The 12084-nt window shown below is 63.6% G+C and overlaps 2 protein-coding genes across 2 annotated transcripts; both read right to left on the bottom strand.

Moving 5' to 3' along the window:
- Positions 1-801: 801 nt before the first annotated feature.
- On the bottom strand, positions 802-2614 carry LOC116581236 (tryptase-like). Its single transcript, XM_032328326.1, has 6 exons — positions 2565-2614; positions 2298-2358; positions 1971-2142; positions 1613-1878; positions 1308-1471; positions 802-1128 (listed from the first exon to the last, which is right to left on the bottom strand). Exons 2-6 carry the CDS (start codon positions 2356-2358, stop codon positions 964-966), a joined length of 828 nt encoding a protein of 275 aa, XP_032184217.1. The 5' UTR covers positions 2565-2614; the 3' UTR covers positions 802-963.
- Positions 2615-5280: 2666 nt separating this feature from the next.
- LOC116581235 (tryptase-like) lies at positions 5281-10819 on the bottom strand. Its single transcript, XM_032328325.1, has 6 exons — positions 10487-10819; positions 10190-10238; positions 9246-9405; positions 7113-7387; positions 6649-6794; positions 5281-5803 (listed from the first exon to the last, which is right to left on the bottom strand). The coding sequence occupies exons 1-6, from the start codon at positions 10610-10612 to the stop codon at positions 5609-5611; spliced, it is 951 nt and encodes a 316-aa protein (XP_032184216.1). The 5' UTR covers positions 10613-10819; the 3' UTR covers positions 5281-5608.
- Between the last annotated feature and the right edge of the window lie 1265 nt (positions 10820-12084).

Below are 12084 nucleotides of genomic sequence, written 5' to 3'. Positions count from 1 at the left end.
CTGGAACACCCCCAGGCCGAGCGCCTGTGTGCAGGGGAGGGGGCTCTGGAAGGGTCCCGGGCTGTGGTGCTGCAGCAGTGCGAGTGGACAGCCGTTCCCCTCCCCCGCCCAGGACGAGGCCACCTCCTGCTGAAATGACTGCGCTCATCCAAACTCCAGAAAACACCAACTAAAAACGGAACGAGACCACCACCCAGTCCAGCAAGGAGGGCGGCAGGGTGGGGAGGAACGGGCACACTCCCCTCCCCTGTGGGAGGCAAGGAGGGCAGCATGCCAGAGCCGGTGGCCCCATCTAGAGAGGGGAGGACGACGTGCAGGCCCCACACCTCAAGCAGCCCCCCACCCACACACGCCACCGTCACCAGGGGTTGCGCACAGCAACGGCCACAGCCACGTGGTCCTGAGACGCCCCAGTGTGGACAGCCTGCACCCTGCAGCAGCCTGGACGGCCGCCTGGGACAGGAGTGGGCGCGGCTGTGAGACGTGACAGTGTGCGGGGAATCGGGGACAGGGCACGGGGCGGTGCCCACTCTCAACCCCCTCACAGTGCCCAGGTGTCCCCACAAACATCTTTTCAGAGTCTGCCTTGCTCTCCCCATTCTGAATGGGCGATGTCATTCCCCAAGAGGCGAAACCGTGAGCTGAGAATGAACCCTCATCTGAAGGGCTGGGTAGGGGGCATCTCGCAGCAACCCCCCGTGCTCGGGACCCGCGCTGACAGCAGTGACACGGGGCTGTGCCCTGGACCCCCTACCTCTCCCTCAGTGACCCGCGCAACTCAAGCCGTGGTGACAACCGACAACCGTTTCTGCTTCCATCCACTTTAATGAGGGTTTGCGCCCACCAGGGGCTCCCCAACACGGCATGGGGAAGGTGGGCGGAAGGACGCCGCCTGGGCACTGGTGTGGGACAGCAGCGGGCTGGTTTCTGCACCAGTTTGGGTGGCAGCTCCAGGGCCTGGGCTCAGGGCTCTTTGGGAACATACTGGTGGATCCAGTCCAGGTAGTAGGTGACCCGGGTGTAGATGCCGGGCCGGTTGGGTTGACCGCAGCCCTCGCCCCAGCTGACCACGCCCGCCTGCAGCCAGGTGCCCCTCACCTTGCAGACCAGGGGCCCTCCGGAGTCGCCCTGAGGAGGGGACGGGTCAGTGGAGCCTCGCGAGGCAGGAGGTTGGGGGCTGGGGGAGGACGTGAGGAGGAGGGAGGAGGGGCTGGGGGAGGACCTGGCAGGAGTTGCCCTGGGGGGGATCAGGTCAGTGGGGGCTTGGGGAGTGGGGGGTGGGGGCTGGGGAGGACACGAGGGCCCACCTGGCACGAGTCCCTCTTGTGGCCCCCCGCGCACAGCATGTCCTCACGGACGATCTGTGTGTTGTCCCCAGTGTTGAGGCCAAGGTGGTACTGTGCGTCACAAATGCCGTTCTCCACGATGGGCACCTTCACCTGCTTCAGGGGGAATGGCGGCGGGAGGGGCGCTGGAGGGAAAGGCAAGCGCACAACATCAGGAGGGCAAAGCCACCATGGCCCTGAGCCCCCCAGCGGCGGTCCCGGAGGCTGGATCAGGGCCGTGACCCGCCCCTGCTCACCCTAGCCCTCCAGCTGCCCCTGACGCTCACTTCCACTTTTCACGTGCCCCCAGCCTGTCACCCAGCATGGCGTCCCCGTGGGGAAGGTCTCTGAGGCCGGGGGCAGGGTGGCCAGCTGCCCGTGGTGGGAGATGTTGACCGGGTCCTCGAGTTCCAGCAGGCCGATGTCGGCCCCGTTCTCGGTGATGTAGAAGGAGGGGTGCGCGATGACCCGGCTGACGGGCAGCAGCGTGTCCTCATAGTAGAGGTGCTGCTCCCTCAGCTGGACCCTGACTTCTTCAGGGTACGTGACGTGCCTGGGGAGAGCAGGCGGCCCCCCGGGGCTTGAGCAGGCTGCTCCAGGGGGTCTCCAGGCAGCCCAGCCCCCCGAGGCCCCAGGGTCACTCACGGTCCCAGGCAGTGCGCTGCGGTCAGCACCCACTGCGGGTGGATGAGGGAGCCCCCGCAGATGTGCTTCCAGTAACCTTCATGGAGTCTCAGGCTCACCTGCCAGGGCCACCTGTTCCCGGGGGCCTCCTTCCCCCCTACGATGCCCACTCGCTCCAGTGCCCGGCCTGAAGCTGGGGACAGAAGCGCCTTTAGCACAGGACACGGCCTGGCCCGGGGCCCTTCCCTGCCCCACCCGACCCCGGGCTTCTCCGCACCACCCACCCAGTCATTGCTGGGCGTGCGGAGTGAGGGGGCAGGGCCAGGGCAGGCCCAGGTCAGGACTCACCAGGGGCCAAGTGGACCAGGCTCCCCAGGAGGGGCAGGGCCAGTGCCAGCAGACTCGGCATCTGAAAGGAACAGTGTGGGGTGGGGGCAGTGGAGCCTGGCTGGGGTCTGCAGGGTATGGCGTGCGGATGGCGTGACGCTTCCTGCCCCCCGGAATCAGGGGGTCGCTCAAGTCCAGGGGGCTGGGTCTCGATGCTCTGGATCTGGGGCTCCTCTGTTCTGTTCCGCAGCGACACCCAGATGTTGGGGTCTCGGATTGGGGGCTTACCTTGGCCGACCACTGCTGCTGTGAACTCAGCCCCCTCTCCCCTGCCCATTTATCCTTCCTGGCTGGGATGTGGTCAGAGGAGGGGCCTTGCATCCTCCAATCCAGGGTCAAGGGAGTGGAGGATTCAGAGGAAGGCCCTCCTATGGCAGGCATGTGTCCCCACCACCCAGATACCCATCTGGGTGTCCCCAGGCCCCAAGTGTGGGCATAGAGCCAAGCAGAGGATGAGCCTCTCTCTCTCTCTCTCTCTCTCTCTCTCTCTCTCACACACACACACACACACACACACACACACCCCTGCCTAGGGGGGGACATGGTTGGCTCCCTAGGCTCTGGATGACTAGGATACCTCCCAGTCCGCACATAGACCCTGGCCCCCCACCTCTGCAGCCCCCACGCTGCCATCCGGGAGGCCCCCTTTCCATTCGAGAGTTGTGTGCGTCTCCTTTCTGGGGCAGCTGGGAACTTCCCTGTGTCGGTCAGTGGCTTGTCGCCTCCAGCTCAGCCCTTCCTTTGTCAGATAGAGCTCTAGGCTTCTTCTCAGCATTTGGAGATTTTCAACTAAATGAACACCTTTATGTTTTGGTTTTCACAGTTGCTAAAAACTGTTTTGTCTGCTTTTTAAAATTGGAGGTGTTTGAGTTATAGACTGCAGATTTAATTATTGTTCATTCATGTGTACACACAAGTTTGCCTCTAATCCTTCTAGAACTGATCTCCATGTCACGTGAGGCTCTAGGACCAAGTCAGGAGCCTTCTTCACCTTTGCAGGTCCAAGCCCTCCTCAGCCCATGAGGCTCAGTGGGGACAGGGTTGGGGGAGGTGCAGAAAGAAGGGATTAGGCTCCTTCAAGCCCAGAGCTGCAGACCTGAGCAGCCCTGGGGCCGGGGAGGGGAGCATGGCAGAGGGTGAACCTACATCTAGGGTGTCCCGTATCCCTGAAAACCATACCCACACAGCCCAGCTTCTGTTCACAGATACAGCTAAGCCCAGCTCAGACCAGGAAAGGTCAAGGCCAAAGGACAGCCTGAGCCAAGTGAGCAGCTAGTGTGAGGGTGGGAACAAGGAGGAGGGGGTCCTCCTGGACTGAGGGGCCACTGCACAGGCCCGCATGAGCCACATCCACTGGGCAGCAGGAGAGCCCACCCACCCAGGAGGGCATCCAGGGGCCGGAGCAGGGAGGCACGCAGGGACAGAACACCCCTCCCTGTGCCTCAGTTTGCTCTCCTGTCAAAGGGGACAGAAAGGGCACAGCATCGAGGACATGGAGGGGCTCCACAGATGGTCTTCAGAGTTTCTTTCTCAAACCCAGGTCAGGTGCAGGCAAGTCCGGGCCCTCCCGGGGCCGCTCAGCGGTTCAGTCACGAGGCCCTGGCCACACGGAGGACCGTTAGGAAGGGCCCACCCTGAGCCAGGCAGCTGGGCGCTGTGCCCATCTGATGTGCGGCGGAGACCACGGGAGCCCGGGGCGGGTGTGGGGACAAGGAGCCTGGGGACAGCTTCCTGGAGGTGGAGGGGCATCGATCCCCACCCCCGCCTGGCTGAGGAGGAAGCCACAGTTTGCACACAGGGCACCTCGGGTCTGACCTGGTTGTGCTGTGGTCTATGTCCCTGAGCCCGCCACTCATCGCCAGATGAGGGCATGCATGGGGGGACAAAGGCCCACAGCTTCAGGGTGCACAGAAGCCGCAGGTGGGGCCTGCCCTCAGCCCCTCCTCTGTCCTGCCTCCCTGTGGGACTGTTCTGCTGGGGGTGCGGCAGACAGGAGGGCAAAGAGGGAGAGAGGGAACCGTGTCTAAACTTGATTGTGGGGGCGGCTGCTTGATTTCATGCATTTGTCTGACCCATTGATTTGGACACGAATTTGGTCGGGGTGCCTGGGTGGCTCAGTGAGTGAGGGGTCTGCCTTTGGCTCAGGTCCTGATCTCCGGGTCCTGGAGTGGGGCTCCCTGCTCAGCGGGGAGTCTGCTCTCTCCCTCTCTCTCTTTCTCTCTAGCAGATGAAGTCTTTAAAATATACATACTTATTTATTTATTTGAGAGAGAGGGAGAGCCGACCCCCAGCCAGCAAGCCCCTCCCTCTCAGCCGCCAATGGGAGGGGGCGGACGCGCAGCCCCGCAGACCAGTCAGGAGGGGCCTGTGTGCCCCCTGCGGGGCCGGGGTCCCTCTGCGGCCGGACCACCCCCTCCGCCCCCTGCGGTGAGCCGGCTGGAGGTCGGGGTTGCGGAGGGGGCGGGGCTCAGCGGGGCGGGGGCGGGGATGCCGGGTACGGGGCGGGGCCGTGCGCATTGGGGGCGGGGCTATGGAGAAGGCGGGGGCGGCGCCGGGGCTGCTTGCGGAGCGGCGAGGAGGTAGCGGCTTCCAGCCCGGCCCGGCTGCGACCCGCGCTCCCGGCCTCTGAGCTCCCTCGGCGGGTGTCCCGTGCCCCGAGGGAGCCCGGCGTTCAGCCGCAAACTGAATACTCTTGGAGCAGAGAGAGACGCCGACAGGACGGAGAAGAATGGTTCGACTAGCGGCCGCTGCGGCCTGACGGGAGCCCCGGGCGTCTCCGGGAGGGCCGGCCCCGCCCACGCCGGCCCCGCCGACAACCCCCCGCCCACCCCGCCCGCGCCGGCCCCGCCCACGCCCCCCCCGCGCGCAGCGCACCCGCGCGGCCTCTGCCTGGGGCAAGCGCGGTCCTGCCGCTCTCCCACGGTTGTTAGGAAGTGACCGGAGGAGCAGGGAGCCAAGCATTTATTCCGCGCGGACAGGCGGTGGCCGCCCCGGGCCGCCCCCACGCCCCCCTCGTGCTTTCATCCTTCAGCAGGTGCCAGGCAGACTGCCCGCCTCCCACCCTCTTCTCTCTCTCCGCTAGAGCTGGCACTTGGGCTCCGGAGGTCAGCTGGCCGCTCGGGGGCGGGTGGGGACCGGGTGGGGACCGGGAGCACCGAGCGCAGCGGGCGGCGGTGTTTGAGCGCGAGGGGCAAAGCCAGCGGGACGGAAGGGAGAAGGGGCGTTCGGGCACGTGGGAAACAGGTGGAAGAATACAGATGAGAGGAGAGGGGTCAGCCTCTGCGGAAGTTTCTGCGAAAGTGCCCGGGCGGGAGCAGGTGGCGCTGGATCCAGGCCCAGTAGGAAGAGACCCGGGCATACACCCCCGGGAGTCCGGGCTCAGCACATCCCCTGCTGAAGCTCACCACCGCTGCCTGCACCCAGCGCCTGTCCCGCAGCTGACAGACCAGGGGGCCCCCGGAGTCGCCCTGAAGGAAACAGGAATGACAAACAGGGGCAGTGGGGCTCCGGTCTACGCAGCAGGGGTGGGAGCTTTCAGACTGAGGCTGACGTCAGGGAGCACGTGGGAGCGGGTGGGATGCTGGAAGCAGGGGGAGGTCCCCTTGGGCCTCCAGGTAGCAGGCGTGGTCGCCCTAGGTTTCCATCTTGGAGGTGTTCCTCCCTGCAGCCTGCTATCAGCTCTAGCTGCCTTTTTTGTTGTTGTTTTTAACGGTTCAGAGAGGTCAAGTAGTTTGCTGAAGGGTGCACAGCTAGTACAAGCAGTGCTGGGATGCAGTCGCTTTTTTATGGTTGCTGTTGTTATTCTCCCAAAGCCTGCCTGCTTCTTCCAATGCACTCTGCCTCCCTTATAGGTCGCCTGGCGTCTCTGGTCCTGGACCCCTGCCCCTTTCACCCCTGCCACACCTGCTCACATCCTATGACAGCTGGAGCCCGCGTGTTCTGCTTTTTTTTGTCAGGATGGCTCTGGACTCATTCTTACAAGAAATACTGTCAAGTCTGGCTCCAAGTCAGACACTGTTCTACCTTGGGTGAGGAAAGTCCCTGGCCTCGGGGAGCTAGATCAGAAGATGCCACCCCTGCCCCAAGTCCAGGATCCAGCCTGCTTCCCAGGGTCTCTTAGGGTTAGGGAGGTGACCAGAGCCTTTGGCTAAGTACGGAGGAGGGAGGTACATCACAGGTTCCCTGTGAAAGGGGGGGCTCTGCTCCCTTACTTCCGCTGCACTTTTGGGGAAACTGAGGGGGGGAGGTCCGGGTGACTCTCCCAGAACCTGCGGTGCATCAGGGGCAGGGATGCAGGCTGGACGGGACTGACCTCGCAGAATCCCTTTTGGCCCTGGACGTCACCAGCGCAGAGCATGTTCTTGGTGATGGGCTCTGGGTAGTAGAGCTTGCGACAGCTGTCTAGGCCAACCACGCGCACGTCCACCTCCTGCAGCCTGAGAGGCTCAGACAGGGCCACTGTGGGACACAGGGACAGTGGCTTAGGTGCTCTCAGGGGCCGCACGGTGGTGTGCCGCCGAGCCCCCAGCCAGCTCCCTGTGGACAGTCCAGAGCAGCAGCTCCACGGCATCTGTCCCTGGGGCCCACGTTCCTGTCCTGCCAGCAGGGAGGCGGATGCGGGTCCAAGGCAGGGCTGAGTGGTGCGGGATGAGTCCTAGGCCGGCCTCTACCATGAGGTGAGGCTCAGAGAGGAGACTGGGGTGACTCGCTCCACCCCTGGAGTGTCTTCCCCTCGGGCCAGCTCCCCGAGCCCCCAGCCCCTTGCCCCTCACCCACCGTCCTGCTGGACGTCCCCCCAGCCGGTCACCCAGCAGAGGGAGCCTGCAGGGAATTCAGAGCCTGGTGGAGCCAGGGCGATGGGTCTGATGGTGCTGGAGAAGGGCACGGGGCGTGCCAGCTTCACGAGAGCCACGTCACTGCCCTGGAGGGCGTCCCCGGTGAAGGAGGGGTGCTGGATGGCACGGACGACAGGCACAAAGATGGAGCCCCGGGGACGGGAGTACAGCGCAGCCTCTCCCAGCTGGACCCTCAGGTCCTGTAGACTTGCGGAGCTGGGTGGGAAGCAGAGAGGACGTGGTGGGCTCAGAGGGTGGAGGCTCGTGGCTTGGCTTCACCCCGCTAGCTCCACTGGGATGGGGGCATGGCGTTAAAGGACCCTCTGCTCTGCCCTGGCCCTCCGAGTCGGATCACAGGAGCACAGGGCCCCCCTCTGGGCCCTTGTTCCTGAGAAGTCCTGTCTGGCCCAGAGAGACTCCTGAGTAAAGTCCAGCTCCCAGTGATGGAGTTCAGCCTTGGGCTGTGGTGAGCCTTCCCAGCGGCAGGGCCTGTCCTTGTGGGGACAGAGCGGACACAGTCCTGCTCTTCTGGGCCAGAGGGACAGCAGGGTCGCAGCGCCAAGATGGCGGGTCGGGGTTCTGGGGGATCAGGTCAGGCTGAGCCAGAGTGGTGGGCAGGGAGACCACGTTCTCAGCAGGGCGGGGGTGGTGACCCCACAGAGCAGGCAGGGGTGCAAGTTGGGGGACCTGCGTTTGGGGGGCTACAGAACTCACGGAACGTGTCAGCGGGCCCCCTCCCCGGCATCTGAGGACAACAGGTGGGCAGGGAGCCGGGACAGCAGCAGTCAGCGTGTCTCCCACCGGGAGGACCCATTCGGAAGCGCGGAGAGCAGGAGCTTGTGCTGAAAGTGCAGGTCCTCAGGGAGCCGTGTGCCCTCTGCCTAAGGCCTGTGCCCTGGAGGGCTAACCTGTCCCAGCAGGACTGCCACTAACCCCAGTGTCCCTTTCCTTGGGGTCCACATCCCTCAACTGCCTTTTGCTTATCATACAGTCTCAAGCAAATTACTTCTCTGTGCCTCAGTTTCCCATCCTGGAACCTGGGGGTAAAAGTGTCTACCTACGGTGGTTGTCCTGAGTGTGCCTGGGCCTGTGCACTGGGGCAGGAAGTCCCTGGTAGCCGTCGGTCATGATTTCCAGGACTGGACATCTCCCGAGGACATTCCAGGAACAGCCCCAGCACCAAATGGCAAAGGCTTATTTACCCCAAAATGACACCTAGGACCAGTTGATTGTGTTTTAATTATCGTGTCTGCTAAGGTTAAGCTGACTCCATAATTTAGCTCCGGGAGAGACCCACCTTGATTGTGGAGTCTCTTTTTATAGAATTCAGTGCTCAATTCCTTTATAATAGCTTCATTTTGCTTTTTGTTTTCGAGTATCATGAAGGGGCATCTAGCTCTGGAATGTTCTCTACTTCCTCACAGCACCGTGCTGGGCAGCGAGACTCAATTGCTGAAACGGGGAGGAATGAATCAACTAAATGCAGCCCATGCACACAGCGGGGCAACGTCCAGCGATAGAAGGAGGGAATTTCTGACACTCGCTGCCATAATGTGGTTGACCCTTGAAGACCTTCCGCTGTGTGCGATAGGCCAGACTCCGGAGAACATGGGCTGTAGGATTTGGCTGCGATGAGGTCCCTGCGGTCATCAGAACCACGGAGACGGAAGTGGAGGGGTGTGCTGGGCCGGGGAGGGGGACCTGAGAGCTTAATGGGCACAGAGCTTCCGTTTTGGAGGACAGAGGTGTTCCCAGGTAGGGGGGGGGTGGTCCCTCAGCAGCGTGAACCGCGCTCTGAGAAAGGATCGAGATGATCAGTCTCAGGCTGTGCCTTTAACCAGAGTCCCCAAAACTGGAAACAAGTACGTGACTTCCAAGTACCTTCAAATAAGTAAAGTGTGTTTTCTTTCCTAGTTTGAAAGGAGTAGCTGGCGTCTGAGGCGTCCAGCCCCCGCCGTGGGGCTCTGAGCCACCTGGGCCCAGGTGCCATGCCGCAGCCACGATCCCCTTCCCTGTGCGCGGCCCCATGGCATCTCACGGCCCGGGCCATCCGGTGTGGGGAGGCAGGACTTACCTGGAGACACAGTGGGCGGCGGTCAGCACCCACTGGTGGCTGATAAGACTGCCCCCGCAGACGTGCTGGCCCCGGTCACGCAGGCTGACCTGCCAGGGCCACTGCCGAGGCACAGCCGCTGTACCCCCAACAATGCGGGCCTCCGGGCTGAAGCCGCTCCCTGGTGGAGAGACGGGGTCACCGGCTGGCCTCCTCTGGGAAAACAGGACCCAGGTCTGGGGCGGAGAGCTGGGCCCTCCTCCTGCCTCCAGCGCGGACGCCTTAGCCCACAGTCAGTTCTCTGAACCGCAGATAGCACGGCCCAGTGGAACTCTCTACGGCGGTGCACCTGCTCTGCGTGCGGGCCAGTGCGGGCCAGTGCAGGCCAGGCCCCTGGCCACGGGAAGGAAGCGTCCCCGGGACTGGGGACCAGACTTTTTCATCTGAATCATAAGTAATCAAGAGGTCAGCAGCCCCCAAGGGTGGCTGGTGGCGTAGGGTTGGAGAAGGAGGCAGACCTCCTGTCTTCCTGCCCCATGGCGTTTCCACGGCTACGATTTTGAAGCATAAACAGTCAGCAGAAAGCCCTGCCTGTGGTCCAAGCCCGGCTCGGGGCGGGAGGTGGGGGGGTGTGGGGGGAGGCAGCCCAGAAGCCTCGGTCTCCCAGCCCGTGCCTCGACGTCCTCCTGAGTCCCACGCGGAGGACTTGCTCCAAGGTAAAGGACCCTGAGAGCTGATGGTTACGGCAGGGCACACGGCCGGGACGGTTCCCGCACACAGACCTGCTGGAGCAGGCTGTGGGGCCCCAAGGAGGGTCTGGATCGAGTGTCCCCCTCCCTCGCCCGGGAGGGACTGTGGAAGGTGCGTGTGGCTGCAGGAGGACTCGGGTGGGGGAGGGTGGACAGGGTCCCCCCAGTTAGAGGCCCGGATTCCAGGCAGCTGCGCGCTCTGGCCTGGGGACTCACCCCTTTCTCCCAGGAACGGGAGCATGAGGAGCACCAGGAGGAGCTGCATCTGCAGGCAGAGGCAGGGGTGGAGGGTGTGGGAAGCCCAGCCGGCAGGGGGGCTGCGGGACCAGCCTCCCCACAGGTCTCCCCACAGCCAAGACCCAGGGCTCCAAAGAGGACAAACCGGGTGGCCCCCAGCCGGTGACCCTGCCCTTGTGGGGGTCCGTACCACCCCCACCCTGGGAATGAGCACAGGCAGACGGGGGCTGGAGAGGGGATGCCCGCCCCTCCAGCTCCCCACAGCCCCCTCCTCACCAGGACAGACCTCGGCCACGGCCCGCCAGGGACTCCAGGTTCTCCGTGAGCCGTGGTGGCTCCTGACTCTGGTATGGTGTCCCGCTGGCCTGGAACAACACCAGCCCCTCCCTCTTGGCCTCCCATCTCTGCCCTGTCCCTGGCGGTCCCGGACGCATCCAGGCAGGGACGGAAGCCACTGGCTGCTGGTGTGGGGCCTGCACTGGGGTGTCGGGGTGGGGGTCAAGCAGAGGGATGGAGGGCACAGGGATCCCGGGTTCCCCAGGTGCTGGCAGCCAGCCAAGGTGATTGCTTGGTTCCTGATGTTCCCCGGAGAGCTCTCCACCCCCTCACTGCCTGCCAGGGACAGATAAGGAAGGTCAGCCGTCCCTGCCACGTGGGCTGTGCCATTGCTGAGACCCAGGCCCCAGGCTAGGACCCACTCTCTGACACAGAGCTGCTCCCTCCTGCCCTGGCTGTAGCTCCCGTCAGGCTAGAGCCCTGTCCCCTCTGCCAGGAAGTGACCCTAAGGCCCCCCTGAAGATAAGTTACTGTCCCCGACACCACCGGCATCCTCCCTGGGAGACTCCCTACTTGTGGCTGCTGGCTGGGTCCCACTGATGGGCAATGGTGTCACACAACCGTGGTCACACAGCTGTCCCTCCCAGCCAGCCCCCTCAGGGTCCTGCTGTCAGCTCTGTCTCCTGCCCTGTACATGGGAAAGAGGGCCTGGTCCCTCCCTGGCCCCCCAGGGCCCAGCCCCAGGCTCTGGGATGCAGCCATCCCAGCAAGGCAAGGCCACACCAGTGGTCAGGGATTAGGCTTCGGGGAACGGGGTGGGATTTGAGGTGAGAAGCCCAGCCCAGAGTGACCTTCAGCATCTGCCTAGTCCAGGTGCAGAATAAACACAGAGCAGGAAGGCCTGGGAGGTTCCGGGAGCTGCATCCCTGTTGACTCTGTGTCCCTGTTGACTCTGGCGAGGCGGGAGACACCTGAGCCTGTCTTATCTCTGGCAGCCACTCCCCTTCCTGCCACTGCCCCACGTGGCCTCTGGCTTCCCGAAAATGCTGTCCTTCCAGGGAAGTGAAAGGCAGAGGGGCCAGCCCTGGGGGGTGCGGGGCGGCCATGGGCCGGGAGGTCTGGCTCTTCACAGAGCAGCCCGTGCTGGACGGGCAGCCCTCCATCTGGCTCAGACTGTGCCCTCGGCCCCCTCGCTGGGCCCCTTGTAAATGCAGGCACCCGCGCGGGTCTTCGCGTATTTGAGCACGTTTTCGTGCAGGAAACATTGATTCCACTCCTGGACCAGTGCGAGTACACAGCTCAGTGCCTTGAGTGCATTCCCAGTGCTGCCCGCCCTCCCGCCATCGAGCTCTGGGGTGTTTGTTTTGTTTTTTAAAGATTTTATTTATTTATTTGACAGAGATCACAAATAGGCAGAGAGGCAGGCAGAGAGAGAGGGGGAAGCAGGGTCCCTGCTGAGCAGAGAGCCCGATGCGGGGCTCGATCCCAGGACCCTAGAATCATGACCTGAGCTGAAGGCAGAGGCTTTAAGCCAAGCTCCGGGGTGTTTTTCTCCACCAAACTGGCACCACAGCCCTCCATGGCCACTCAGCCATGCC

The sequence above is a fragment of the Mustela erminea genome, chromosome 20 (assembly GCF_009829155.1).
Source record: "Mustela erminea isolate mMusErm1 chromosome 20, mMusErm1.Pri, whole genome shotgun sequence".
NCBI lineage: Eukaryota > Metazoa > Chordata > Mammalia > Carnivora > Mustelidae > Mustela > Mustela erminea.
This window is presented reverse-complemented; position numbering and strand designations above follow the sequence as displayed.